Source organism: Peromyscus eremicus, chromosome 1, assembly GCF_949786415.1.
Source record: "Peromyscus eremicus chromosome 1, PerEre_H2_v1, whole genome shotgun sequence".
Classification (NCBI taxonomy): Eukaryota; Metazoa; Chordata; class Mammalia; order Rodentia; family Cricetidae; genus Peromyscus; species Peromyscus eremicus.
In genome coordinates this window covers 20,457,055-20,483,173 of record NC_081416.1, presented here as the reverse complement: position 1 = coordinate 20,483,173, position 26,119 = coordinate 20,457,055, and the positions used below count along the sequence as shown (strand labels likewise).

General features: G+C 44.4%; 2 protein-coding genes across 5 annotated transcripts; one reads left to right on the top strand and one right to left on the bottom strand.

Annotated features, from left to right (window-relative positions):
• Nucleotides 1-228: 228 nt before the first annotated feature.
• On the bottom strand, nt 229-13,473 carry Exosc1 (exosome component 1). The gene is made up of 8 exons (XM_059258073.1): nt 13,346-13,473; nt 13,143-13,258; nt 10,601-10,675; nt 7,592-7,680; nt 4,297-4,330; nt 2,510-2,560; nt 1,834-1,918; nt 229-1,207 (listed from the first exon to the last, which is right to left on the bottom strand). The coding sequence occupies exons 1-8, from the start codon at nt 13,374-13,376 to the stop codon at nt 1,101-1,103; spliced, it is 588 nt and encodes a 195-aa protein (XP_059114056.1). The 5' UTR covers nt 13,377-13,473; the 3' UTR covers nt 229-1,100.
• A 66-nt stretch (nt 13,474-13,539) lies between these two features.
• On the top strand, nt 13,540-26,013 carry Zdhhc16 (zinc finger DHHC-type palmitoyltransferase 16). 4 transcript variants are annotated; one of them, XM_059258009.1, is made up of 12 exons: nt 13,542-13,747; nt 14,846-14,967; nt 19,011-19,258; nt 19,432-19,626; nt 19,774-19,862; nt 20,237-20,265; nt 20,831-20,964; nt 21,088-21,135; nt 21,926-22,011; nt 23,203-23,326; nt 23,671-23,741; nt 25,293-26,013. In XM_059258009.1, exons 3-12 carry the CDS (start codon nt 19,016-19,018, stop codon nt 25,405-25,407), a joined length of 1,134 nt encoding a protein of 377 aa, XP_059113992.1. In that variant the 5' UTR covers nt 13,542-13,747; nt 14,846-14,967; nt 19,011-19,015; the 3' UTR covers nt 25,408-26,013. The 4 variants fall into 4 exon arrangements, with proteins under 4 accessions (XP_059114006.1, XP_059113992.1, XP_059114014.1 ...); XM_059258023.1 differs by lacking the exon at nt 19,432-19,626 and having other exon boundaries at nt 13,540-13,747; XM_059258013.1 differs by lacking the exon at nt 21,088-21,135 and having other exon boundaries at nt 13,544-13,747.
• The last annotated feature ends 106 nt before the right edge of the window (nt 26,014-26,119 follow it).

Genomic DNA, 26,119 nt, shown 5'->3' with positions numbered 1-26,119 from the left:
TACTCATGTGCAATTTTAATCACCACACATGCCCAATAGTTTTCACTAAGCATAATGTGTGTTACTGAGGGGTTTATATGAATAAAGTACTTGACCCAATGGCTGGCACCTAGGATGAAGCAGCACTTGGGACACACGGACACAGATACAGACAAACACACACACACACACACACACACACACACACACACACACACACACAGACACACAGTGAGATTGGAGGCTGCGTGTGGTAGTGTATGACTTTAATCCCAGTACTTGGCAGGTAGATCTCTGTGAGTGAGGCCAGCCTGGTCTATACACTGTAATCAGACCTTGTCTCAAAAATCAAAACAAAACAAAAAGTGGGAGAGACTGGTGGCTGGAAAGATGGCTCAGTGATTAAGAGTACTTTGGGGGCTCACAAACTCTTGTAAATCCACTTCTGGCCTCCAGGGGCGCATGTGGTGCACATCAAATACAACACAATGAGAAAAACACAGTGAGAGAGTTCACTGCAAGTTCACCTTCTAAACAGTGAATGGGGGCTGTGGAGATGGTTTAAGAGATCAGGGCAATGCTGTCCAACCTGAGCACCTGAGTTAAAATCCCAAGCATCCACATGAAAAAGCTGGGCCTGGTCTCATAAAACACACAGTAAGTAAGAAATAAGAAAATCACACCACTAACCAATAAAAAGCATGTTTTTTCCCCCCAGTCATAGCAAAATACATATATACATATTTATAAAGGCATAAGCTATTTCCAATATAACATGGTTTTGTTTGCTGAATGTCTTTAAATAAGATTCACCAGCCAAGAGAATAAAAATCACTGTTTCTCAAGAATAGTGTTTCAAATGGAGTACATTTTCTTTTTTATATTTTTGGTTGAAAGAGTCTTACTAGCCCACGCTGTTCTCAAACTTGGGAACTAACAATCTTCCTGTCTCGGCTGCATGGGCCTTGGGTGCTCGTTACAACATGAATGTATTTCTGGCAGATTTTTTAAGAGGTGGTTGTGAGCTGACTGCAGGTACCTTAATAAAGACCATGGCATCTTGATGTTCTTTCATACTAGTACTCTTGGAAAGAGTTGACTGTCACTGGGGTAAAGTGTGCTTAGGTTTGTAAAAACTCAGGCTGCACTCTGGCCACTTTCCGGAATTCTTTAGTGTGGGTCTTAGGGCACTGCATCTCACACCAGCTGATGGGAACCATCTGGACACCTAGAAGGAAAAAGACAAAAGCTAGTGTTGGAGGTGTGACTCCAAATATTCTCTGAGGCTTTTTTTCTTTTCAGCTAGACATGGAAACGTGGTTCAGCTGTAGAATGCCTGCTTAGCATATGAAAGACCATGGGTTTCACCCCCAGCATTAAGGGAAAAAGTTTCACTTAAGGAAAAATAAAGAAGCCTCTTTTATTCCATGTTATATGGAGGCAGTTACCTATTCTCTGACACTTAGGGGAATCACGCTAACCTTACTTACTTACTTAGCTATGTGTTGTTCAACAGTGGGGACATGCTCTGAGAAGTAAGATTCCAACACTGGGCAAACATCAGTGTGTAACTCAACACATACTAAGACAGCTAGCTACATCACTAGGTGACATTATCTTGTGATTTCTTGGTGGCTTGGGACTGGACCCAGGGTTGCGTGAATGCTAAGGAAGTGCTCTCCCATTAAGCTACATCTTAGCACTAGGTGTTAAAATTCTATGGGACCCACCATGGTGATACCTATAATTATCAAAATATTATTTTCTGTATCACATGTAAGTATGTGTGTCCCTGTTCCTTCTTAGACAACCACGGTTCCCAGGGAAACGGACTAGGGAGCAGGAACAACTTACCTGATTCACTGTGGGCTACCACCACCCCTAACTCATTTTCAGCAGTGGTCAGCAGGTAATTGGACTGTGCGTCACCGAGGGAGATCTAGTCACACAGCACCAGTGAAGGAAAAGAGGAGCTCCACACGCTGTTGCCTTAGGCCGCTTCACTTCCCGTTTTTTATACTTTTTTTGGTTTTTCAAGACAAGGTTTCTCTGTGTAGTCCTGGCAGTCCTGGAATTCACTCTGTAGACCAGGCTGTTCTTGAACTCAGAGATGGGCCTGCCTCTGCCTCCCGAGTGCTGGGATTAAAAAGGTGTGTGCTACCACTGCCTTAACTTTTGTTTTTGTTTTCTTTTCTTTTCTTTTTTTTTTTTTTTGGTTTTTCGAGACAGGGTTTCTCTGTGCAGCTTTGCGCCTTTTCCTGGAACTCACTTGGTAGCCCAGGCTGGCCTCGAACTCACAGAGATCCACCTGGCTCTGCCTCCCGAGTGCTGGGATTAAAGGTGTGTGCCACCACCGCCCGGCTGTTTTCTTTTTTGACACAAGGTCTTATGTATCCCAGGCTGGCCTTGAACTCCTGATCCTCCTGCCTTCACCTCCCAGGTGCTTGCTAGGATTACATAATGTGCCACTGTGCCTGGTTTCGTTTCTTCCTGTGACAAAAAACCAGAAAGCTAATGGAATAAAGGATACAACTTTGGCCAAAACTATGTCACCCGGGCGGAAACTCTTGTAAATTTCAACCTACAAAAAACAAACAGGAATAAAAGATATGAATTAGGTCTACATGAAATTACTAACCACCCAGTAGAGCCAGGCTATTATTTTCTAATCCCAGGGCAGAGGTGCCATCATTATGTCAATTCAAATGTTCATTGTTTCAGTATCATCATATTAATAAAAGAATTTGAATTTAGTAACTTGATTGGGAATCTGATTTATACAAAGGTAGTATAACTGGGCCAGGAAGCCTAAGGAGCATCTGAGGAGTAATGAATAAACACCAACTTTCAAGGCCAGCCTGGGCGATAATGGCAAGCTCTTATCTCACGACAATAGTTTGTATGTGTGGAGCACATACACTCATGTACAAGGATGTGCACTTGCGTTGAGGTCAGAGCTGACATCAGGTTTTCTTGGTGACTCCCCACCTTATTCTATTTTTGACACAGTCTTTCTCTATAGCACCGGCTGTCCTTAACTTTCTATCTCGACCAGGCTGATCTTGAACTCAGAGATCTGCCTGCCTCTGCCTCTCAAGGGCTGGGATTAATGTCGTGCTCCACTATGCTTGGTTCCACCTTATTTTTTCAGACAGGGTCTCTTACTGTTCCTCCTGTTCCATATTCTCCACCCTAGCACTTGGGTTATACACATACATTTGTGCCCCACTTTTTACATGGTGACTAGGGATCTAAACTTAGGTCCTTATGCTTGCCCAGCAGGCACTTGCCCATCTGCCTAGCCTAATAATACCTTTTAATTATTTATTATTTTTTGGAGAGGGTCTTTCTATGTAGCCCTAGTTAACCTGGAACTTATGTAGACCAGGCCTGCCTTACATGCACAGGGTCCATCTACCTGCCTCTGCTTCCTCTGAGCTGAAATTAAAGACGTGCCACAATGATTAGATAATAATTTTAGCGATAATAAGAGCCTAACCATTTTGGTCAACTGAGTGAAAAAATCTTGTATGGGAAGAAAGGGAGGGTGATATGAATTTCATATGTTATAGCAAGAAATGTATTAAATTTCCTTAGAATCTACATTCTTATGGATTTCTGAAATTCCCTGGGATAATAATTCCTTCCTTGTTTGTTTGTTTTGAGACAAGTTCTTCCTTTAAAGTCCTGGCTGAGCTAGAACTCATTATGTAGGCTAGAATGGCCTCAAACTCAAGAGGTCTGCCTGCCTCTGCCTCCTGAATGCTGGAGTTAAAGGTGAGCATGCACCACCACACCTGGCTACCGTCCACCTACCCACCCACCCACCCATCCATCCATCCATCCATCCATCCATCCATCCATCCATCCATCTATATTTTAGATTTATTTATCATAAATGTATGTTATGTGTACCACATGTATGCAGGTGCCAATGGAGGCCAGAATAGGGTATCAGATCCCCTAAAACTGAAATAACAGGGTGTTGTGAGCCACTGTGTGAGTGCTGGGAACAGAACATGGTTGCTCCGGACAAACAGCAAATGTTCTTAAATGTTCAAGTCATTTATCCAGTTCTGGGGATAATACTTTTTAGAGCCAAATTCTTTTTTTCTTTTTTCCAAGACAAAGTTTGTCTTTGTAACAGCCCTGGCTGGCCTTGAACTCACAGAGATCCACCTGCTCTACCTCCAAGTGCTGGGATTAAAGGAATGCACACCACCCCCCGCACAGCTAAAGCAAAATTCTTGAAGTCATAGGAAAACAAAAACAGAAAAAACCCCACAAAAACAAACACCCAAACCACCAATCTTCAACCTTGTCTTTTTCAGTTGCTCGGATATCTTCCTTGCTATATTTATTTAAAAAAAAAAAAAAAAAAGAACGATTAGTTATCTGTGAGAAAGAATTACCCATTGATTCCTAGGAAATAATAAAACATATACCCTTTCTTGGACAATACAGAACAATAGTTTTGATAACTCTTGACAATGGAAAAGCATTATCAGAAATTCAAGGTTATTCGTGGCTACGAATATGGAAATTTAAGGACAGTCCAACTATAGGATTTTTGTCAAAAAAAAAAATTAAAACATTTCACCTATACTATACTAATTGCATAATCGTTTCTTTTCAAAGAAGCCACACGACAATCTGCCATTTCACCCACAAAGTTTTTCTATTTTTTTTTTTTATTTATTTATTTACTCTTTATGTATGAACTTTTTGCCTGTGGGCACATATGTGCATTACATGCATGCCTGTTTGGTCCTCTAGAACTGAAGCTACCGTGTGTGTGTGCTGGGAATTGAACCTGGGTCCTCTATAAGAGCAACAAGTACTCTTTTTTTTTTTTTTTTTTTTTGAGACAGGGTTTCTCTGTATAACAGCCCTGGCTGTCCTGGAACTTGCTTTGTAGACCAGGCTGGGCTCAAACTCATAGAGATCTGTCTGCCTCTGCCTCCTGAGTGCTAGGACGTTGGGAGCCCGAAGCCTAGTCTCGGATCAGCATACTGTCCAGTGGGTTTCCTCAGGGCAAGGCACCTGTGGAAACAGACTCTCACTTGGCAAGGACCAGTAGTCCACAGGACAGCATAGGAATTTGCAAAATTTATGCAGCTTGCAGGCTCTTTTCTCTCTCATATTGGTGATTCTTTGGGCAGTTTTTAGTTTTACCTTTTCAGTCATACATGAAACAGCTGTAATTTCCCCTGGAAACTCTGTTCTTTCTCAAATGTTCCCCCAAAGTTTCAGCAGGGGGCTAATGCTTCTCAAATCTCTTCTCCTGAATTACTAACTACAAGTCCTAATCCTGGGAACTTTCCTGACTCAATAGAGACAGGTACATATGAGAAAACAGCACTTGGAACATTAACTACGTCTCACAGTTCTGGAAAGGAGAGCAGGGCATGCACACACAGAAGAGGGGAAAAGCCTCAGGAATACACATAGTGCCAACTGCTGACAGTAAGTTCCCTGGACACCAAGCCTACAGAATCAATGATAGGATCTAGTATGAGCCAATAGGGAAAATGCAATGTAAAATGTGGCTCCATCTTTACCATACACAGGAGCTTCTGTTGGTGGAAGAAGTACGGTATAGTGAGATGGGAAAGAGTGCCTTATCAAAGTCTGCCTTTTACAGAGAGATTGAGACATGGGACCCTCCTGTAGAAAGGGAACTGTATAAAAGCATATTTTGCAGACATGAAGGAACTCTTTGGGTTTGAATATTGTTGTCCTTAAAGCACTCTGCTCATGTCTATTACTTTTTAACTTTGTAACCACAGGTAGCTGCCAGCTGGACATAAGTGCTGCAGAGCAGGAGTGTGTGGCTCCATATTTAGTTAAGCCTGCAGCAATGCTGACCTCCGTGTCTACAATAAGGTTATGAAGGGGTGGGAAGGTATATTTGGGGAAGCACAAAGGGGAACAATGGGGGCTTTTGTGATTATCACGATGTATTCCTTAAATTATGATGTATATCCTAAAGTCAAAAATAGAAGACAATAATAAAGCTGTTCATGTAACCCTGGTAGGAAAAACTCTGTTAAAGTATAAATAAAGATGGCTCAAGCTATTTGGGGCCACTTGAGTGCAATCCTCCTGATGGTCAGAATTTCCTGGCTCTGGCACCCCTTCCCACCTCAGGACCTGAACCGGAGTCGAGGTTGGACCCCGGCAGTGGGATCAAAGGCGTGCACCACCATTCCTGACTCTTAGCAAGTACGCTTAACTGCTGAGCTATCTCTCCAGCCCCTCCACAAAATTTTCTTATAACCTTGAGTTCAATCAATATTAAAGAATAAAAATTACGTCGTAGTGCATGTCTTTAATCCTAGCACATGGGAAGCAGAGGCAGGCAAATTTCTGTGTTCAAGGCTAAATATTAAAATAAAATAAACAATAAATTAAAATAAAGGCTGGGCGGTGGTGGCACATGCCTTTAATCACCCACTCAGGGAGGCAGAGGCAGGTGAATCTCTGTGAGTTCGAGGCCAGCCTGGTCTACAGAGTGGGACAGCTAGAGCTACACAGAGAAACATTGTCTTGAAAAACCAAAATAAAGAAAGAAAGAAAGAAAGAAAGGAAGGAAGGAAGGAAGGAAGGAAGGAAGGAAGGAAGGAAGGAAGAATAAAAACGTGGCTGGGCAAGATGGCTCAGGGGCTAAAGATGCTTGCTGTCTAAGCCTGATGATCAGCTAAGTTTCTTGTGGGAGCCCGTTTTCAGGTTCCTAGTGGCTTTACCCAGCAGGTCTGCATAGAGAGGATGATTAGGACCACGGGCTTGAGTGCAGGTGTCTGAGATGGTCTGTACTTGGCTGGGCTGCGGGGGAGGTCTTTTGCTCCACCCCTTGGCGTCTCTATAAATACCTTAGGGCAGAGACAGTCAGGGCCCGTTGGAATAGGTTCCAGGCCCTCTCCTGTATTATCTCCACAATCTAAATCCTTCTATCTAATATTTCCTGCTGCTCTCACTCAAGAAAACTCTGGGGAACTGTGGGGTTGGTGGGTAGCTGCCCCGCAGTTTCTGGAACCCACATCAAGATGGAAAGAGAGAATTGACTTTACAAAATTATCCTGACCTTTACATGTGTGCTGTAGTATGTGGGTCAGCACATATACATCGAACAAAATACTAAGACAAAAGCACATGAAAGCACTTCCTAAGAGGCTTCTACGGTGTTTGGTCTGGCTTATCCTGACATTGCTAGTCTACAGCTTTCTTCAGTCCTTTTTGAGACAGGATCTTGTGCAGCCCAGGTTGGCCTTGAACTTGCTATATAGCCTACAATTATCTTGAACTTCTCATCCATGCAAGCATCACCACATTTGAATTATGTCATTCTTGAGGATCTAATCTGGGGCTTCTCCATCAACTGAGATGTATCACCAGCCCCCTTTTGTTCTCTTTAAAATCCTCTTTTATTACCAACATTTTTCATTTCTTGTTGCTCATATAACATTTTCTCTGGATAAATGGCAATAAGCAAAGCATTCGAAGAGACTTAAGTGGGCAGGAAAAAGAGCTGTAATTGCTCCACAAATGACAGTTTTCCCCACTATCCTTGCCTTACTCCTGGTGCTGAGGCAAACACAAACACACATCTTACCGGATAGTTCCTCGAAAAGCGTTTTTTAGTGGTGTGGACCCCACATACAAGATGTGTACTTTGGCAAAACGTGAGTTGATGCTAGAGACCTAGGGAACAGAGACAGGATCAGCATCAAAGGATCAGCTACTGGTTATTCAAAGAACTAGAGCAGGAAACAAGAATTACTAGGATTTTAGTCCAATTAACCCTACTAAGTAGATTAAGTAGGTTTTTGTTCGGTTTTGGTTTTAGATTTATTTTATCTTATGAAATGAGCGTTTTGCCTGCATGTATATATGTGTACCACCTGTGCGCCCTGTGTCCAGAGGTCAGAAGGTGGGGATTGGATCTCCTAGAACTGGAGTTATAGATGGTTGTGAACTACCATGTGGGTACTGGGAGCTGAACCTAGGTCCTCTGCAAGAGCAACAAGTGCTCTTAACCACTAAGCCATATCTCCAGCCCTTCATTTCATTTCAAAAAATTGTATGTATGTGTGTGTCTGTATGTGGGCATGTGCATCTGAGTGCATGTGCCCATGGAGGCTAGAAGTGTTATATCCATCCCCTAGAAGCTGAAGTCACAGGCAACTGTGAGCTGCTCAAAGTGGGTGTCTGAAAAAGCAGCAAGTGCTCTTAACCCGAGAGCCATTTATCCAGCCAATTTAAGTAAGTTAGCACCTATTTATCTCTGTCTAAGAAGTATCTGTGGGCTAAAAGCCACAGTGGCTACCTGATAGTGTTATTATGGGAATCAAATGAGAATATGCAGTAGTGATCTTAAAAAAGTATCCAAGCCTAAATTAGATGTGGTGTGGTGGTGAATGTCTAGAATACAATCCAAGTTATAACAGATCCTGAAACAGGAGGGTCTCAAGATTGAAACCAGCTTGGTCTACATAGCAAGTGTACACAGCAGCCTCAACAACTTAGCAAGACAACTGTTTTTTTTTTTTTTTGGGGGGGGGAGCAGGTGGGACGATGGGGGTAGGGTAGAGGCAGAATTTCTTTGTGTAGCCTTGTCTGTCTTGGAACTAGCTCTGTAGACCTGACAGAGATCCACCTGCCTCTGCTTCCTGAGTGCTAGGATTAAAGATGCTCACCACCACCATCTGGCTCAAAATTTAATAAGACAACAATAATAACAAAAAGCCTATTAAATCTTACACAAATATACAATATATGGTAACAAATCCATACCAGTCCTTACTAAGAAAGCCGGTCTGTGGATGGAACTTAAATCTACATTTTAATTAATACCTGACATTGAGGTCATTGTGCCTCTGCAATATTTTCAGAATAACACAATTTTTTTTTCTGTAATAGTTTATAAAGAGAGAAGAATGATGCTGTGCAAGGTGGTACACACCTATAATCCCAGCATTTAGGAGATGGAGACAAGAGGATCAATAAATAGTCATCCTCTGTTACACTGTAAGTCTGAGGCCACTTGGGCTCTATAAGACCTGGGAGAGATGGGGGAAGCGAGGGAGGAGATAAGGAGGGAAGGCGAATGATAGAAAGTTATAAACTATAAATAAATTGGTAGAAGATGGAGATGAGGGAATATACTGAACATTATAGGCACTTGGCACATAGAGCATTAATTTGTACCTCCTGTCAAATCCCCTAGGGCTGAGTATAGAGCTCAGCTGGTAGAATACTTGTCTACACAAAGACCTAAGTTCTTAGCTCAGCATTTTATAACACAGGCATGGTGATATGAATCCATAATCCCAACATTTTGGAGGTGGAGGCAGGAGGATTGCCTCACCAAGTCTGAGGTCAACCCTGGGCTATATAGTGAGCTCCAGGGTATCCAGGATTACAGAACAAAACTTTCTTTCAAGGAAAAAGAAAAAAGGACACCCTATTCCCATACACGAGCAGAAACTTAGCTCAGTGAGAAGAACTATGAATTCTTTGAGATGGTAGAGCTTAGGCTGGCTTCTATTTTTTTTTTAAATAATTATTTGTATTTTATATGCATTGCCTGCATGTACGTATGTCTGTATGAGGGTGTCAGATCCTCCTGTATAGGAGTTGCAGACAGTTGTGAGCTGCCATGTGGGTGCTGGGAATTGAACTCAGAACCTTTGGAAGAGCAGCCAGTCCTCTTAACCACTGAGCCATGTCTCCAGCCCCTGAGCACTGTATTTATAGGTGTACACAGCCCAGTTTATTGGTGCCGCAGGGTTGAGAACCCCTCCACCTCATTCATGCTAAGTAAGCAATCTACCAAGTAAGCTATAATCCAGGCAAAAAACTAGATGTGTGAATTTATCTGTCTTGATCCTGGAAATCTTCAGACCAACAGAGTCCAGTGAAACTTCCTTTAAACAAAATAAATAAAACAAGCCTTCCTTTCTCACTTTTTAGAACTGCAGCAACCTGGAGTCAGGACTGAAGCAGAGGTTGGGAGGACGATGCTCACTGGCTCTTCATGGCTTGCTTGCCAAGCCTGTTTTCTTATACAACCCAGGACCACCCACCTAGTGGGGGCACTGCCCACGATGATCTCGGCCCTCTCATATTAAACATCAACCAAGAAATGTCCCAGACAGGCCAAGCTGCCATGTGCCAACCAATATGGCAGTCATTAACCACAGCTTACTACTGAGTACTTAAAATGTGGCTAGTGTTGGACTCCAGGTCTCCCTCTGTAGCCCATTCTGGTCTTGAACTACTGTTCAAGTTTCCTAAATCCTTAAATTATACATGTGAATCACCACACTAGGCTGAAAACGAATTTTTCTTTCTTGCTTTCTTTTTTTTTTTTTTTTTTTTTTTGGAGACAGGGTTTCTCTTTGTAGCCCTGGCTGTCCTGGAACTCGATGTGCAGACCAGGCTGGCCTCAAATTCACCTGCCTCTGCCTCTTAAAGTCGTGAGCCATCATGCCTGTCTCTGAAAATGAACTTTTAACACTTATACACTCAAATAGCTCCATCTAGCTAGTGACTTCTGTATTAAATAGTGGAACACAGCAGTTGTGCTTTAGCCTAAGCACAAAGATTCAGATCAACTCACCTTACAGGTGACAACAGCACCCACATCTGGAAGTAGCTGGGACTCTGTTTCTCTCATCACAGACACCACAGGAAGCTATGAAGAGAGTAAACAAGTTGATGCACTGGTTAAGTAAGTGCTGGGTAAAGATAACGGCAGTTTTCGAATAATACAGAATCGTCTTAGAATGGTGGGGTCACAAGGGCAGGCACACTATAGTTATACTTGTAACCCATAGCAGAGGACATTAGTAATTTTAACAAATTAAAAACAAAACAAAACAAAACAAAACTTAGGGGTTGGAGAGATGGCTCAGCGGTTAAGAGCGCTGGCTGCTCTTTCAGAGGTCCTGAGTTCAATTCCCAGTAACCATGTGGTGGTTCACAACCATCTGTAATGGGATCTGATACCCTCTTCTGATGTACCTGTAGACAGGTCACTCATATACATAAAATAAATAAATAAAAAGCTGTCGGGCGGTGGTGGCGCACGCCTTTAATCCCAGCACTGGGGAGGCAGAGGCAGGCGGATCTCTGTGAGTTCGAGGCCAGCCTGGTCTACAAAGCGAGTTCCAGGAAAGGCGCAAAGCCACACAGAGAAACCCTGTCTCAAACAACAACAATAATAACAACAACAACAACAACAACAACAACAACAAAAAGCTTAGGAAATAGACAAGAGAGCATTAGAGTTAGGCTGCCAGATTTCATATGAACATTTCTGATTAGTTCTAAATTTTTGAAGATGCTCTTGGAATTTCTTGGTATACAATCATATTCCTTATGGATATCTTGATCCTTTCCCCCAGTTATTCTGCTTATTTTTACTTTTTAATGCACAAGATAGGATTTACAATAAGATGCTATAGAATGGTAATTCTTGTTTTTTTCCCATCTAAAGGAACAGTCTGAGTTTTCTCTTGAACACGGCATAATGGCAATTAATGTAACTGAGTCTTGTCTTTGAACAAAAAAAGCAGTAGCTCTCTTGCTCTGTGCTGTTTCCCCACCTTATTAATTTCTTCCTAATTCAAACCGTTTGTTTAACCCATTCTTTTTTTTAATTAATTACACTCATGATATTCATTAATTACACTCATGTTATTAATTACATTTGTGGTATTCATTGATTGCATTCGCAGTATTCATTCAGTAACTATATTTATGGTATTCATTAATTACATTAATTGTATTGATTTATTACATTCATGATATTATGTCCTGACACTACTGTCCATTTGTGGGGCTTTTCCATCACACAAAACAGAAATTCTGTACTTAGGAAATAATTGCTCTATATTCCTTTCTTCTCCATATTGAGATAACGTCTGATCTTTCTGTCTCTATGAATGTGTATGTTCCATATTTCATGTAATACAATTTTATAGTATTTGTCCTTTTTTGTGAATGTAGAAACATTTTATGTATAACTGCAGGAGAAATAATACATAGATAGCTTAAACATAGATTTGAATTGAACAGGTTATAATTCAATAGTCCAGTGTTTAACCCACTCTTTATGTCAGAATCACAGTCTCCTCCACCTCTACTTATCCTAAAGATGATTCAACCTAAATATTATTTTCACTATCTAGAATAACGGTCATAAAGCCTGTTACATATTCTCACTGTACTGTGCAATTCTTTTGAAGACATCCTATTTCCAAGCAAAACATATTGTGCATTTGTTTATGATTTGTGCCTGTGCCTCCTAAGTGTGTTTGGCTCGTGATTATATCCCCAGTAGCCAATAGCACTGTGCAGGACACATGTAGCCCGGCCCCAGGAGCACTGTGCAAGACACATGAAAGTGCTCAAGAGAAACCTACTGAGTCGATAAACAGACAGACAGAATACAGTCGTGTACCACTCACTATGCATGGCTACACTTAAAAGTCTAGATGGGTAAGACTATAGTGAGGTAAATGTAATCAAGAGTAACATATTTAAATAAGTACTCTAGAGGAAGATTCTTGGGCATAACAATCCTACTCCCACCAAAAACCCATTTTTTCAACCAGTGGGTCTAGAAGGGCTTCTACGAGGGAAAAACAAACAAACAAACAAACAAACAAAAACCCCGACTACCTATCGAGGCTATTTAAAAGCAGTTAGTTACATGGGCTGAGCAGGAGTGTGTTCCACATAGACGGCACGTGCATAGGCTTCGAGGCAAGAGAGAGCTTAGAGCATTAAGACACTGAAAATCGCTAGCATGACACTGATGTCACAGAGGTGGGGGCAAGTTGAACCACTTCAAGGTGTAGGGATAGTCGAGATGCAGGACCAGAAGAAGCTCTCTGATGGCTGGGCTACTCTCAATTTGCATCCCCCCTACCCCTCCGTCCTTCTGCGAGGGCATCCTCAACCAAGTCAGATTAGCATAGCTGGTGTGCAGCGGCTGTGCTTTAGCACAGCGTTGGGATCACAGCTGGGAGAGATGGGAGACCCCAAAGCGCTCTGCTGCTGAGGCACCAAAGACGCGTCCGCAGTGCCTGTGCCCAAGGACCAGAACTCAGTGGCAGTCTGAGGGAGAACGCGCGCTGGGTAACCGCTTCCTTTACCGCGCCATTCTCGCTGGTCTTCGTCAGGCAGCCGGCCAGCGACGAAAAGATGTAGCCGTGCCGGGTGTAGGTGCCGCTACCGGGGCTGCCTTCCTCCAAGTTACACAGACGTTCGCCTGCAGAAGAAATGCTGCATCAACCACGGGCACCCAGAAGCTGGTTGTCACGCAGCATGGGACCGCGTACAGAGACCGTTCACTTACCGGGGATGCAATATCTCACAGGTGGTGCCATGCTTGCCTCTGTCCAAAACCCGGATGAAAACGAAGCCGAGTGTGCATTGGTTAACTAGAGGAGCGGCCCCGCAGTAACACGTGCAGCGATTGGTGCCTTTGACCGCGCGCTGTGAGAGTGACTCCATTTCCCAGGCTGCCCCGGGACAGACCTCTGGGCGAACCTTTGCGGGCTCCGGGACTCGCGCCTGCGCAGCTTGATGATGGGCCGGCGGCGGGACCCGGTCCGCTGCCTGGTGCTGCGGGCTGCGGGCCATGGTGGGTCAGACTGAGATTGGCCCGTCCCGGGCCTCGAGCTGGAGCTGGGGACACTGAGCGGCGGGCAGGGCGACTGGACTGAATTTGGCTGAGTGAGAAGCTGGCAGGAGGCAGGTAAGGGCGAAGGCGCGGCGCTTGCTTCCCACCCGAGTGTCAGGTGTCCAGGCCTTTAAGTTCAAGTTCCTGTTCTCTCCACGCGCCGACCTGCGTGCTTGTGCCCTCCTGCGCCCCAGCGCACCTCAGCCCCGATCTGCCGCTCCAACTTGCCCATTTCATTGGTTTGGAGACTCAGATCCCGAGACAGGGTTTGGCTTGTCCAAAGTCTCGAAGATAATTCGAGACAGCACAAGCCTAAGACTATTTTTTAACCTGAGCCCATCATAGCTAGACTCCGCTGCTCTTAGAAACAACCTTTTTCCGGTTTGGTAAAACCACAGATTCTTTCCTTGCAGGCAGATGTTTTAGAGTGTGGGCCCCTCCTTAACTGTGAATGAGCAGCTCCCGGCTAACATTTCCACTCCTTTTCCTTCTTCCTTTCTTTTTAGCATGTTAGCAGGGAAAGAAGTCTTCATAAATAGAATATTGTGATTTATTGATGTCTGAGTCTGACATCAGCTTGAGGTGGCAGAGGTCAGGGGAGCAAGCATTTTTTTGTGCAGATGAAATTTGCCATGACTTTGATTGCGGTTTCATCTGTTGGCTTTGGAATTTATTCTTTTCTCCCCTTCCCTCTCTGCCTATTAGGCTTTTTTGGGACACAGATGGTGATTTAGGGGAGTGCTGTTGCCTGCTAATCTCTAAGCTGGTGGCAGATGGCCACTGTGACCTGTGGGAACTACTGAGGGGTGGCACTATTAAGGGTTTGAAGGGACTGTGCTTGCCCATTCACTCTGAGGTCATCCATGCCCTCTTGCCATGATTTAAAATTTTTGTCTTTTCTGTATTTCCTGAGGTCAAACCTCTGTTTCACTTTTGGCCTATGAACAATACATCCTTTCCTAGCATCCTCATATCCCCATATCCCACTAGCTAAAGTGAGGATAGGGGCCTGGTCTTACATTTTGTTCACTCAAATTTAATCAGCATCTTTCAACTTTACATGATCAGCTTTCCACATACATGTTTGGTTTCTGGTTTGATTTGCCCTCTAAAATGTATTATTGCTCTTTAGTGCTACGGTTCTAATAACGGTTCTATTTCTTTACTAATCAGAAAGAATGAGAGCTGCAAATACTTTGGTGTTGTCACATTGGCAAGAGTGCCCTTGCTGGCTCCTGTAGAGCTGACCAGCCTTTCCAGTTTTGTGTCTGTCCAGGTCATTCATTCAACAACAGGTATTTATTGAATGCTTCTATGAGTCAGGTATTATGCTAAGATGTTTATAAGCATTTGATTTAACATGTGTGTGTGTGTATGTGTATGTGTATGTGTATGTATGTACAGATATGTGCAGATATGCATTTGTATGTATTAAAAAAAATAAAGTTTGGGCCAGGCATGGTGATGCACGCCTTTAATTCCAGCACTCAGGAGGCAAACACAGTTACATCTCGGTGAGTTCCAGGATAGCTAGGGCTGTTACATAGAGAAACCCTAAAACAAAAAAAAATTTAAGGTTTAGAGAAAGAGGTAACTGGGACTACTTTGGGAAAGAACTGTACCCTAAATAGGATACAAATAGATGTAGCCTTTGAAGTAGGCGTTTCATGCAGAATCCAGAATGCAGGAGGTGACTGACAATCTGATTTTCTAAGGTTTTTTTTAAACTTTTTTTTTTAAAGATTTATTTATTATGTATACAGTGTTCTGCCTGTATATGTGCACGTCAGAAGAGGCACCAGATCCCATTACAGATGGTTGTGAGCCACCATGTGGTTGCTGGGAATCGAACTCAGAACCTCTGAAAGAACAGCTTAACCTCTGAGCCATCTCTCCAGCCCTGATTTTTTTTTTTTAAGACATGGTCTCATGTATTCATGCTGGCCGCTAACTGGCTCTGTAGCCAAGGGTGATTTTGACCTTCTGATCCTCTTGCCTCCAGGTGTACATACACCTCAGTTTTTAGGATTTTTATTTTATTTTTTGTTTTTCGAGACAGGATTTCTCTGTGTAACAGCCCTGGCTGTCCTGGAACTCATTCTGTAGACCAGGCTGGCCTCAAACTAGCAGAGATCCACCTGCCTCTGCCTCCTGAGTGCTGGGATTAAAGGCATGCATTACCATGCTCAGCTTTTTGAGGATTTTTTTAAGACTAATCATAATAGCTCTTAGGTGACATATAATTTGCATTTATTACGAATTAGGGAAGTATCTGAGTTTTGCATACCATCATTATAAAAAGTATTTCAGCAACTAGAACACTCTCCATTACTCCTAAAGAGAGAATGTGCAGTGGTACACTCCTGTGGGACAGTTAGCTCCATCCCATTTTTTTTTTTTTTAAAAAGAAGGTCTCTGAAGACTTCTTTTTTTAAATTTATTTATTTGTATTTTATGTACATTGGTGTTTTGCCTACATATATGTCTGTGTGAGAGTGTTGAATCCCCTGGAACAGGAGTTACAGATAGTTGTGAGCTGCCATGTGGGTGCTGGGAATTGAACCTGGGTCCTCTGGAAGAGCAGCCAGTGCTCCTAACCGCTGAGCCATCTCTCCAGCCCCCATCCATCCCACTCTTATACTTGGTTGTGGCCAGCTATAAAATTCATGATTTTCCAAATCATGAGTCTAAGTAATAGCAGTCCAACTCAAAGATGGTGTAAGTATGATGCTTTCCATTTTTCCTTTTCCTTTTCCTTTTTTTTTTTTGTGGAGGAGGGGAGAGCAGACAGGGTTTCTCTGTGTGGCCCTTGCTGTTCTGAAACTCACTCTGCCTCCTGAGTGCTGGGATTAAAGGAATGCACCACCACTGCCAGCCTCAGTTTTCCTTTTCTACATTTCCTGTTGATTCTTCCGGCTTCTCGGGAGGGGTGGAAGGCCAGTTTCTTCCCCTGGTGCAGTGTCCATAGGTCTCTCCCCACTAGGCTTCAGTTTTCTTAAAGGCCTTTTTTGCAGGGTTTCTCTTCACCTTTTGGTTCCCAAGCTTGTGGAAGGAAATAATTAACTATTTTCTTTGAAAAGCCTTTTGTGGGGATGAACCGGGGTGCAAGAAGAGTCCATTACTCCAGTTACTGAACTGAAACCCATCTCCACAGCAGAGTAACCGAGTCCGGTTTCTGCTGGGTTATGAGCTGCCTGTTAAATAAGTCAGTGGGGTTGCTGAGGACAAAGCACTATTCCCTGTCCAGCGATGAAACATTAGTTTAGGCAGCTAAGGAGACTATTGTAGAAAGTCTGGGAGTCTCCGGGTCCACAGTTGTGTTCATTGCTTGGGCCCAGTGCAGAGATGGAGGCACATTAAGAGGAGCCATGGAGAGTGCTGAGAGCCAGGAAGGTGCTTGGGAAGCTTGGGGCCGAGAGCATCAGTCACAGAAGTGCTGCTTAATCAGAGAAGACCTGGAAAAGCTCCCAAGGGGGCAGCTCCCTCTTACCACTTGTCTTACGCTCTGAATACCTGAAGTTACCTTGATTGCTATAATCCTGGCTTAGGGCTGGGAGTGGAACTGGAGACAGAGTATCTTATGTCATGCAAGTGGTGGCTGACTGTCCTAACGGGGAACAAGGAATCATGTCATCTGGCTGGCCTATAACCTCAGCCCAGATGGATTAGGAACACTTGGATAGGATCAGGAGAGTTCCAGATTCAGTATCCTGTGTATACCAGAGCAAGCAGGAGATCCTTGGAACTCCATCCCCATCCCTGCCTCAGTGCCTTAGGAAGATATGGGGGGGGGGGGCAGCTTTGTTTATGTTGGTTAAGCTTTACTCCATGGTCTGTCTAGACAGATTTCTCCAAAACAAACAAGTAAACAAACAAACAAACCAAAACAACAAAACCCCCGCAGGGAGCTGGGGAGCTGGCTTAGCTGTTAAAGTATGACTCCACAAGCCTGGTGACCTAAGTTTGATCCCATACAACTCATGTGAAAAGACAAGTATGTCTGTCTCTCTTTTTTTTTTTTTTTTTTTTTTAAAAGCTGTGTGACTGCCAAAGGCTTTTTTTTTTAGATTTATTTATTTATTATGTATACAGTGTTCTGATGCACATATCCCTGCAGGCCAGAAGAGGGCACCAGACCTCATTACAGATGGCTGTGAGCCACCATGTGGTTGCTGGGAATTGAACTCAGGACCTTTGGAAGAGCAAGCAGTGCTCTTAACCTCTGAGCCATCTCTCCAGCCCTGTGTCTGTCTCTAATCCTAGTGCTGGAGAGGCAGAGACAGGTGGGTCCCTGGAGCTTGTGAGCTGAATTGGTGAGTTTGAGGTTTAGTGAAAACCCTGTCTCAAAAATAAGAGGTGTATGTATGTGACAGGGATAGGTGTAGTGTTAGCTGAAAGAGATGGATCAGCAGTAAGAATACTTGTTGCTGTTCATTTTGTTTTCCCTCGAGACAGGGTTTCTCCCTGTAGTTTTGGAGCTGGCCTCGAACCCACAGAGATCCGCCTGGCTCTGCCTCCCAAGTGCTGGGATTAAAGGCATGCATCGCTGCCGCCATCTGGCGCTGTTTATTATTATTACTGTTACTATTTTTGTTTTTCAAGACAGGTTTCTCTGTGTAGCTCTGGCTGTCCTGGAGCTTGCCCTGTAGACCAGGTTAGCTTTGAACTTTGAGATCTCCTGCTTTTGCATCCCAAGTGCTAGGATTAAAGGTACATGTCACCATGCCCAGCCCAACACTTGATATTCATGCAAAAGACTCAGCACATATATGGCAATTCACAGCCATCTGTAACTTCAGCTCCAAGGGATCTGACACCCTCTTCTGGCTTCTGGGCACCAAGCATACACATGGCACATGTACATACATGCAAGCAAGCGTTCATAAAATAAAATAAATTTTTAAAAAAAGTATGTGGAGAGTAACTAGGGAAGAGACACCTGATACCCGGTTCTGGCCTCTACACATGTGCTGTACACACACAAAAGAACGCCTCTGACTTGGAGCCAACTATTTCTCTTTTTACTGTGGCCGTTCAGGTGTAAATTACCTGGGATTTGCTGCATAATCTTGTAGTGTAATGTAACTACTACTTTTATAGCCTCAGAACCTTCAGTCCCTATCTCCTGTAATATGGTTGGCACAGTGACATTAGAAATTCTGTAGAAAAGTGACCTTTTTGTCTTTCCACAGCTGAGGACTAGCCTAATATCCTAATTAGGCCTTAGTCTTGAGAAGTCCTCTAAGTTGATATTTTGAGCCTTCTCATTTGGGTAAGGTGGGACAGGGCTCAGGCTGGATCCTTATATATATATATATATATATATACTTTCTCCTAGGAGCCATGCGGGGCCAGCGGAGTCTGTTGTTGGGCCCAGCCCGCCTCTGTCTGCGTCTCCTTCTGCTCCTGGGTTACAGGCGTCGCTGCCCACCTCTGCTCCGGGGCCTGGTACAGCGCTGGCGTTATGGCAAGGTTTGCCTGCGCTCCCTGCTCTACAATTCCTTTGGAGGCAGTGATACTGCTGTTGATGCTGCCTTTGAGCCTATCTACTGGCTGGTGGACAATGTGATCCGCTGGTTCGGAGTGGTAAGTGATGATGCCCAGGGAGCCCAGGAGAGGGGATGTTTTGGGGGAAGAGGGTATTTCTGATGGGTTCACACTAAGCTTTGGAAGCCAACCTGCCATGCCCAGGGAAGTTCCTGAGTCTTGATGGGTATAGCTCTCTCATGGTGTCTTCTTGACCTCACTGGTGTTGGCAGGTGTTTGTGGTGCTGGTGATCGTGCTGACTGGGTCCATTGTGGCCATTGCTTATCTGTGTGTCCTGCCCCTCATCCTTCGAACCTACTCAGTCCCACGACTCTGCTGGCATTTCTTCTATAGTCACTGGAATCTGATCCTCATCGTCTTCCATTACTACCAGGCCATCACCACTCCTCCTGGATACCCACCCCAGGTGGGACCCCACTGGGGAATGGGGAGGAGCAGAGTTGCACGCTATGGTAGCCAGTTCCATTAATGGGAGGGAGAGTGACTTGCAATCTTTTGGGACAGAAGTCTTGTGGTGCTACAGTGGTCAAGATGGTCTTCTCAATTTGCACAGGGCAGGAATGACATTGCTACCGTCTCCATCTGTAAGAAGTGCATTTACCCCAAACCAGCCCGAACACACCACTGCAGCATCTGTAATAGGTGGGTCTTAGCTTTGCTATAAACCTCATCTGAGGCCCTCTTGCTGTAACCCTAAGGCAAAACCGGGCCCTGGAACTAGTTGTGTATCAGAGTACCTATTAAGATCTAGGCACTGTGCTTCCCATCTGCTGACACCTAGTCTTCAGGACGATCCTGTGAGTGAGGCATTATTGCTACTTGTACAAACTGAGGTGACGAGATGTTTCCTTGTCACCTAGCCAATAAACAACAGAACTGGGTTTGAAGGAAGGCCTGACTGTCATCAGAGTCTGTGTCTCTCCATCTCAGCAAGATGCTGGTCCTAGTAGGAAAGGATTGTCACTGACATCTCAGATCCTTGGCCACCGTAACCGAGCGTGTGTCCGTCCCCACAGGTGTGTGCTGAAGATGGATCATCACTGCCGTATCCTTTTGCTCTCTTCAGCCCAAGACCCAGCCAAGACGTCGTTTTTACCCGCAGAGCACTCACTCACTGCACAGGGTTCATAGTCACAATCAAGGCTTTCTAACTAGCATTAATCTCTAGAGCATACTGGCTCATGAGAAGTTAGTGGGAGAGAGGCATTGTTGGGGGCTTACCATCTTTTGTGGGGAGCAGAATGTTTACATTCTTTCTAGAATGGATCTTGTAGGAGAAAGGAATTTTCTGGCAGGTCTTTTGTGGAGAATCAAAAGGTGTTTGGGCCTCTGTGGCTGGAGGCACCAGATAAAACTGTGGGTCCTGTTTTGTCTTTCCATGCAGAAGTCTGGCTAACCTGAGTTAGGCTGAATATTTGCAGGTGGTTAAGATTTCTTGGTGGAATCTGAAAGCTCTGAAAAGCTTAGACAATTTTTACCTTAACCTTGGGAAACTGTCCTCTATTTTCTTGCCTTTGTGCTTGGGTGATGCCATGAACTAAGGATGAGCTGTAGGGGCTTGGACACCCCCAAATTATATTTGATCTTGTCCTTAATCATTCCTCCACCAGCCTGGCTAAACAATTGTGTGGGCCACTATAACCATCGCTACTTCTTCTCTTTCTGCTTTTTCATGACTCTGGGCTGTGTCTACTGTAGCTACGGAAGTTGGGACCTTTTCCGGGAGGCTTATGCTGCCATCGAGGTGAGCCCATGGCTAGGAAGAGAGAAACTCAATAGAACAGAACCCTTTCCCCAATGATTGGGTTGGTAGTTCCCTGTCTTAGTGGCCCAAGAGTATAACCAGCACTGTTTTCCATCCCCTTAGAAAATGAAACAGCTTGACAAGAACAAACTACAGGCAGTTGCCAACCAGGTGGGCAGTCTCCATGCCACTGCCTCCTGTTGCTCAGGCCTGGGGGTTTAAGAGTTACTTAGGTGAAAGGGCCTGCTAGTTTACTTACAGTCTACCTGCCAGACCAGACCAGTTTCTAAGGAAGCTGTCATGGCAGACTAAGTGGTCTGGGGGCAAACTACAAGTCTCTGGTATGGCAGTTCTAAGTCATCTATCCCATTAACACTTCTTTGGGCTGAGCCTGGCTGGACTCTGCCTTCAGGATGGCCTGAGCAGCAAGGGGTCTATGTTAGTCTGTGTAATGGGGTTCCAGGGGTAGACACCACGCTAGGCCCGCAGCTTCAGGATCGTTTCCCCTCCCCATTCCTTTTAGGACCCCTTACTCTGGGCACTTCTTGGACTTGTATATTGTGCTCCTGTTGTTTTTTCACAGCATACACCCCTGGTTAGTCCATGCCAGGTATAGATCTCTCTTGTGGATGTAGCCACACAGAGAAGGAAATGTGGTTGGCTAGAGAGAATGGCTTCCCCTGGAGTCCCATTACTGCTGTCAACCTACAAGCTCAGTTAGCTCCTTTTGTGCTTGGCTATCTTGTGCAGACCTGCTCTACCTACTGTCTGTTCATGTGATGGTGCCACTGGGCTTGGTCCACCCATCTGGCTGCTGGTCTGGTTTCCTCTGTGGCTTTAATCCCCATTTTTATCTGCCTAGTTTTATATTAGTTCCTGCCTGTAGGTGCTTGGGGCTCCGGTGGCAGTTGCTGGAGACTGACAGAGCAAGGGAGCCAGGCTTTGCTGTTTTCTTTTGTAGACTTACCAGCAGACTCCACCACCTACCTTCTCTTTTCAAGAAAGAATAACTCACAAGAGTCTTGTCTACCTCTGGTTCCTGTGCAGGTATTTAACTCAGTTTTGGTAGTTTTAAGGGAGGGAAACATTTGTAGGTACCCACACACAGGGAAGATGTAGCACTGGGTAAACTGCCATTGTCCTAGTCTAACGGAGGCTGGCAAAGAGTGCTTCTCTTCAGTATTTTGGGGCAGAGAACAGTAAGGATATAGCATTTCTGGTTATTAATACAATCATGCTTTTTATGTGCCAAAGTAAGTTAAGCTCTTGTTTTATTGATTCTTAACCACAGAACAGGTGACTCCATTTACTAAGAAGGGAAATTGAAAACTTAGAGTAAAGGGATTTGTCCTATGATGTATAGCTAGAAGTTGCAGAGTTGAAGTATGAATTTCTGCCAATCCCCAATCCAACCTCTTATGCTTGTATGATCCTTCACTACTCCCCCCCCCCCCCCCCCCCCCCCCCCCCCGCTTGGAGACAGGGTTTCTCTGTGTAGCCCTGACTATCCTGGGACTCACTCTGTAGACCAGGCTGGCCTTGAACTCAGAGATCTGCCTGCTTCTGCCTCCCTAGTGCTGGGATTAAAGGTGTGTACTACCATACCTAGCCCTCTATTATTTTGTTTTTGTTTTTTTAATGTGCATTAGTGTTTTGCCACAGGTGTTGGGTCTCCTGGAACTGGAGTTACAGATAGCTGTGAGCTGCCATGTGGGTGCTGGGAATTGAACCTGGGTCCTCTGTAAGAACAGTCAGTGCTCTTAACCGTTTATCCATCTCTCCAGCCCTACATCATCTTTTTTTTTTTTTTTTTTTTAATTTATTTTTACTTTATATGCATTGGTGTTTTGCAAATTGGTGTCCTGTCGCATGGAACTAGAGTTAGACAGTTGTGAGCCACCATGTGGGTGCTGGGAATTGAACCCATGTCCTCTGGAAGATCAGCCAGTGCTCCTAACTACTTAACCACATCTCCAGCCCCTCCACTATTTTCTAAGTATGGGCATTTTAAGAAAATCTACATTTTTCTCAGTAGTACTCATTTTCCCATCTTCCTTCCCATACCAATTTTTTCCAGCTTACTTCAATAGATCTTTAAGAGGTAGAATACATGTTCACCTAGGCCATATATGAGGAGATAAGTGAGGCAGAGAGGCTATGAGCCAGTCATAACCACAAGCTCCATTTCCCACCGTTTTCTAGCTTCTAATTTCTATCCATTTTTGTCTCTTTTCTTAGTTCTGTGGCACTGGCTCTTGGTGCCCTAACCATATGGCATGCTGTTCTCATCAGTCGGGGTGAGACTAGCATCGAAAGGCATATCAACAAGAAGGAGAGACGTCGGTTACAGGCCAAGGGCAGAGTGAGTGGGGAAGAGGGGACTTGGGTGAGCAGGTGGGTAACTGATCCTACATCTAATAAACAGGCCATGATTAGGGCTGACTAGACAAGTTCCTAGGTTTTTTGTTGTTTCTTTGGTTTGTTTAAGCTGGGTCTCATTATGTGGTCCTGGCTGGCCTGGAATTCTCCAGACAGTCTGGCTGTCTACCTCCAGAGTGCTGGCATCAAAGGCATGGATCATCACAACCAGCAGACAGATAACATAAAAAGTTATAATTTTGATTACTGGAACTCTATCCTTATCTCCAAGATGACAAGGAGATTAAGTAGAAGAGGTCTGTAGAAATGTATTTTCCTTGTCTCTAGGTATTTAGGAATCCTTACAACTACGGCTGCTTGGACAACTGGAAGGTGTTCCTAGGTGTGGATACAGGAAGGTAAAGTAAAGACAGAGAGCAGTGCTATGCAACAGAACTTTGTGATGGGGAAGATGGTCCATACCCAGAAGCAAAGATTGTAATTGGCTGAAGGTAAAGACAGACAGTGCTTGGAACCAAACTCCCATGACAAGGAAAATGGTCTGTTCACAGAAGCAGAGAATGTGGCTAGTGCCACTGGGAGTTTGGAATGAGGTTTCATCCTCAGGAATAGGAATAACCATTTTATTTGAACCATCGGGGCCTGAGGCTAAAACTACAAATTCAAGGAAGTATTTGTTGTATGCACATCATGTGTATGCTTGGTGCCTGAGGTCATCAGGAAAGGGCACTGGTTGGATCCTTTGGGACTGGAATTGTAGATGGTTATAAGTTATGTGGCTGCTAGGAATCAAACCCGGCTCCTCTACAGGAGCAACAAGTACTCTCAGCTGCTGAGCTACCTCTAAAATCCTTCAAACTGTGGTTTGAGATGATGTTCAAGACGACTACAGAAGCGTACTGAGAAAGCAGTTGTTAGGAAAGGGCATATAGGTAGGATGTAGTCACGAGTGATCTTTTACTTGTATGGCAGTACAGTATATCTGGAGTTCAAGCCAACAATGTGAGAGACTGGGGTAACCTACATGTTGCAGAGGTCCTACAACAGTATGAGGCTAGATCTGTTCAGTCCAAGAGACTAGAGAAAACCATTTTTCAAACTGCAAACTACTAGGCCAGGCACGCTTGTGCACATCTAATCCCAGCACTTGGAAGTCACAGGCAGGAATATCAGGGGTTTGATGACCTTGTCTCCCTCACCCCATCTCATCCCTGACAGTTACTGAAAGAGTAACAGTGAGGTGAATAGAGTACTTTCCTTTCTCTCTGCCTCATCCTCATTACATTTATTGCACCCACCAGTGTGCCTGCTTAAAAGACTGGGCTGGGTATGGCAGCCCACACCTGTAATTCCAGCACTTCAGAGACCAGGGCAGTAGGATCAGTAATTCACAGCCAGCCTGGGCTACACAGTGACATCCTATCTTGAAACAAAAATAAGTGACTAGAATTGAGAAGCCCATACCTACAGAAGAGTATGTGCAAACTTCTTAAGCCCCGCCCCCCACATACAACTTCCCTAACATCACATGCTCTTTTTTTTTTTTTTTGTTTTTGTTTTTTGAGACAGGGTTTCTCTGTGTAGCTTTGCACCTTTCCTGGAACTCACTTGGTAGTCCAGGCTGGCCTCGAACTCACAGAGATCCGCCTGGCTCTGCCTCCCGAGTGCTAGGATTAAAGGCATGCGCCACCACCACATGGCTTTCTTTCTTTTTTTTTTTTTTTTTTTGAGACAGGGTAGCCTTTCTGTGTAGCCTTGGCTGTCTTGGAACTCAAGAGATCTGCTTGGCCTCTCTTGCACCACCACCTCCCAGCAAACCCCAGAGGATATGTTCTCAGACAGATTCAGATAGAGAATAGAACTCCCATCTTTGTGTTTGATGTGTGCTTGCACAGGAAGGACAACTAAGAACTCAGTACTAAAGACATTTTCTCGGTCATTTCTCACAGGCATTGGCTGACCCGGGTGCTGTTACCTTCTAGTCACTTACCCCACGGGAATGGAATGAGCTGGGACCCTCCTCCCTGGGTGACCGCTCACTCAGCCTCTGTGATGGCCGTGTGAGCCACAACTTGAACATGATGCTTGATATGTCTCTCTCAAGAGCTTCCAAGGGCAGCTTTCTTGGAATCCATGACCATAAAGAGCCACTAGGTCTGCCTTAGAGTACTACTTAGGGACAACTCAAGAGCAATTTTCTGGCCACCTCAAAACAAGATACAGCCAGGCGGTGGTGATGCATGCCTTTAATCCCAGCACTTGGGAGGCAGGCAGGCCGATCTCCGAGTTCCAGGCCAGCCTGGTCTACAAAGGGAGTTCCAGGACAGTCAGGACTGTTACACAGAGAAACCCTGTCTCGACAAACCAAAAAAAAAAGAAGATAATGTGGAGAAATCCTAGGACTGATGTCCCTTTACTCAGGCAAACAAGTTTTAGCCCCAGACAAGGGGTCAGGCAACTAGCTACCTTGTCCAATGCTGACTCTGATGCCCTCTAGGTTACAGCACGGGCTAGCAACCATCTCTTTCACTTTGGAAAAAGATTCATCAGGTATGTTGAAATTCTGGCTTCTGAATGGGACAGAGACACTAAGCCTATTGCCAAGGTCACTGCCATTTCTCACGTGTTGCAGAAGGAGCAAAAATAAAGGCATTTAATTTGTAAAGATAAGTAGCTTCTATGTCTGACTTGGTGATGGGGGAGGTCAGGCTCAAGAAGCCCTTACTTTGAAGGGCTAGGAGCTCTCCATAACTCTGTGCTACTACAGCATATGTAG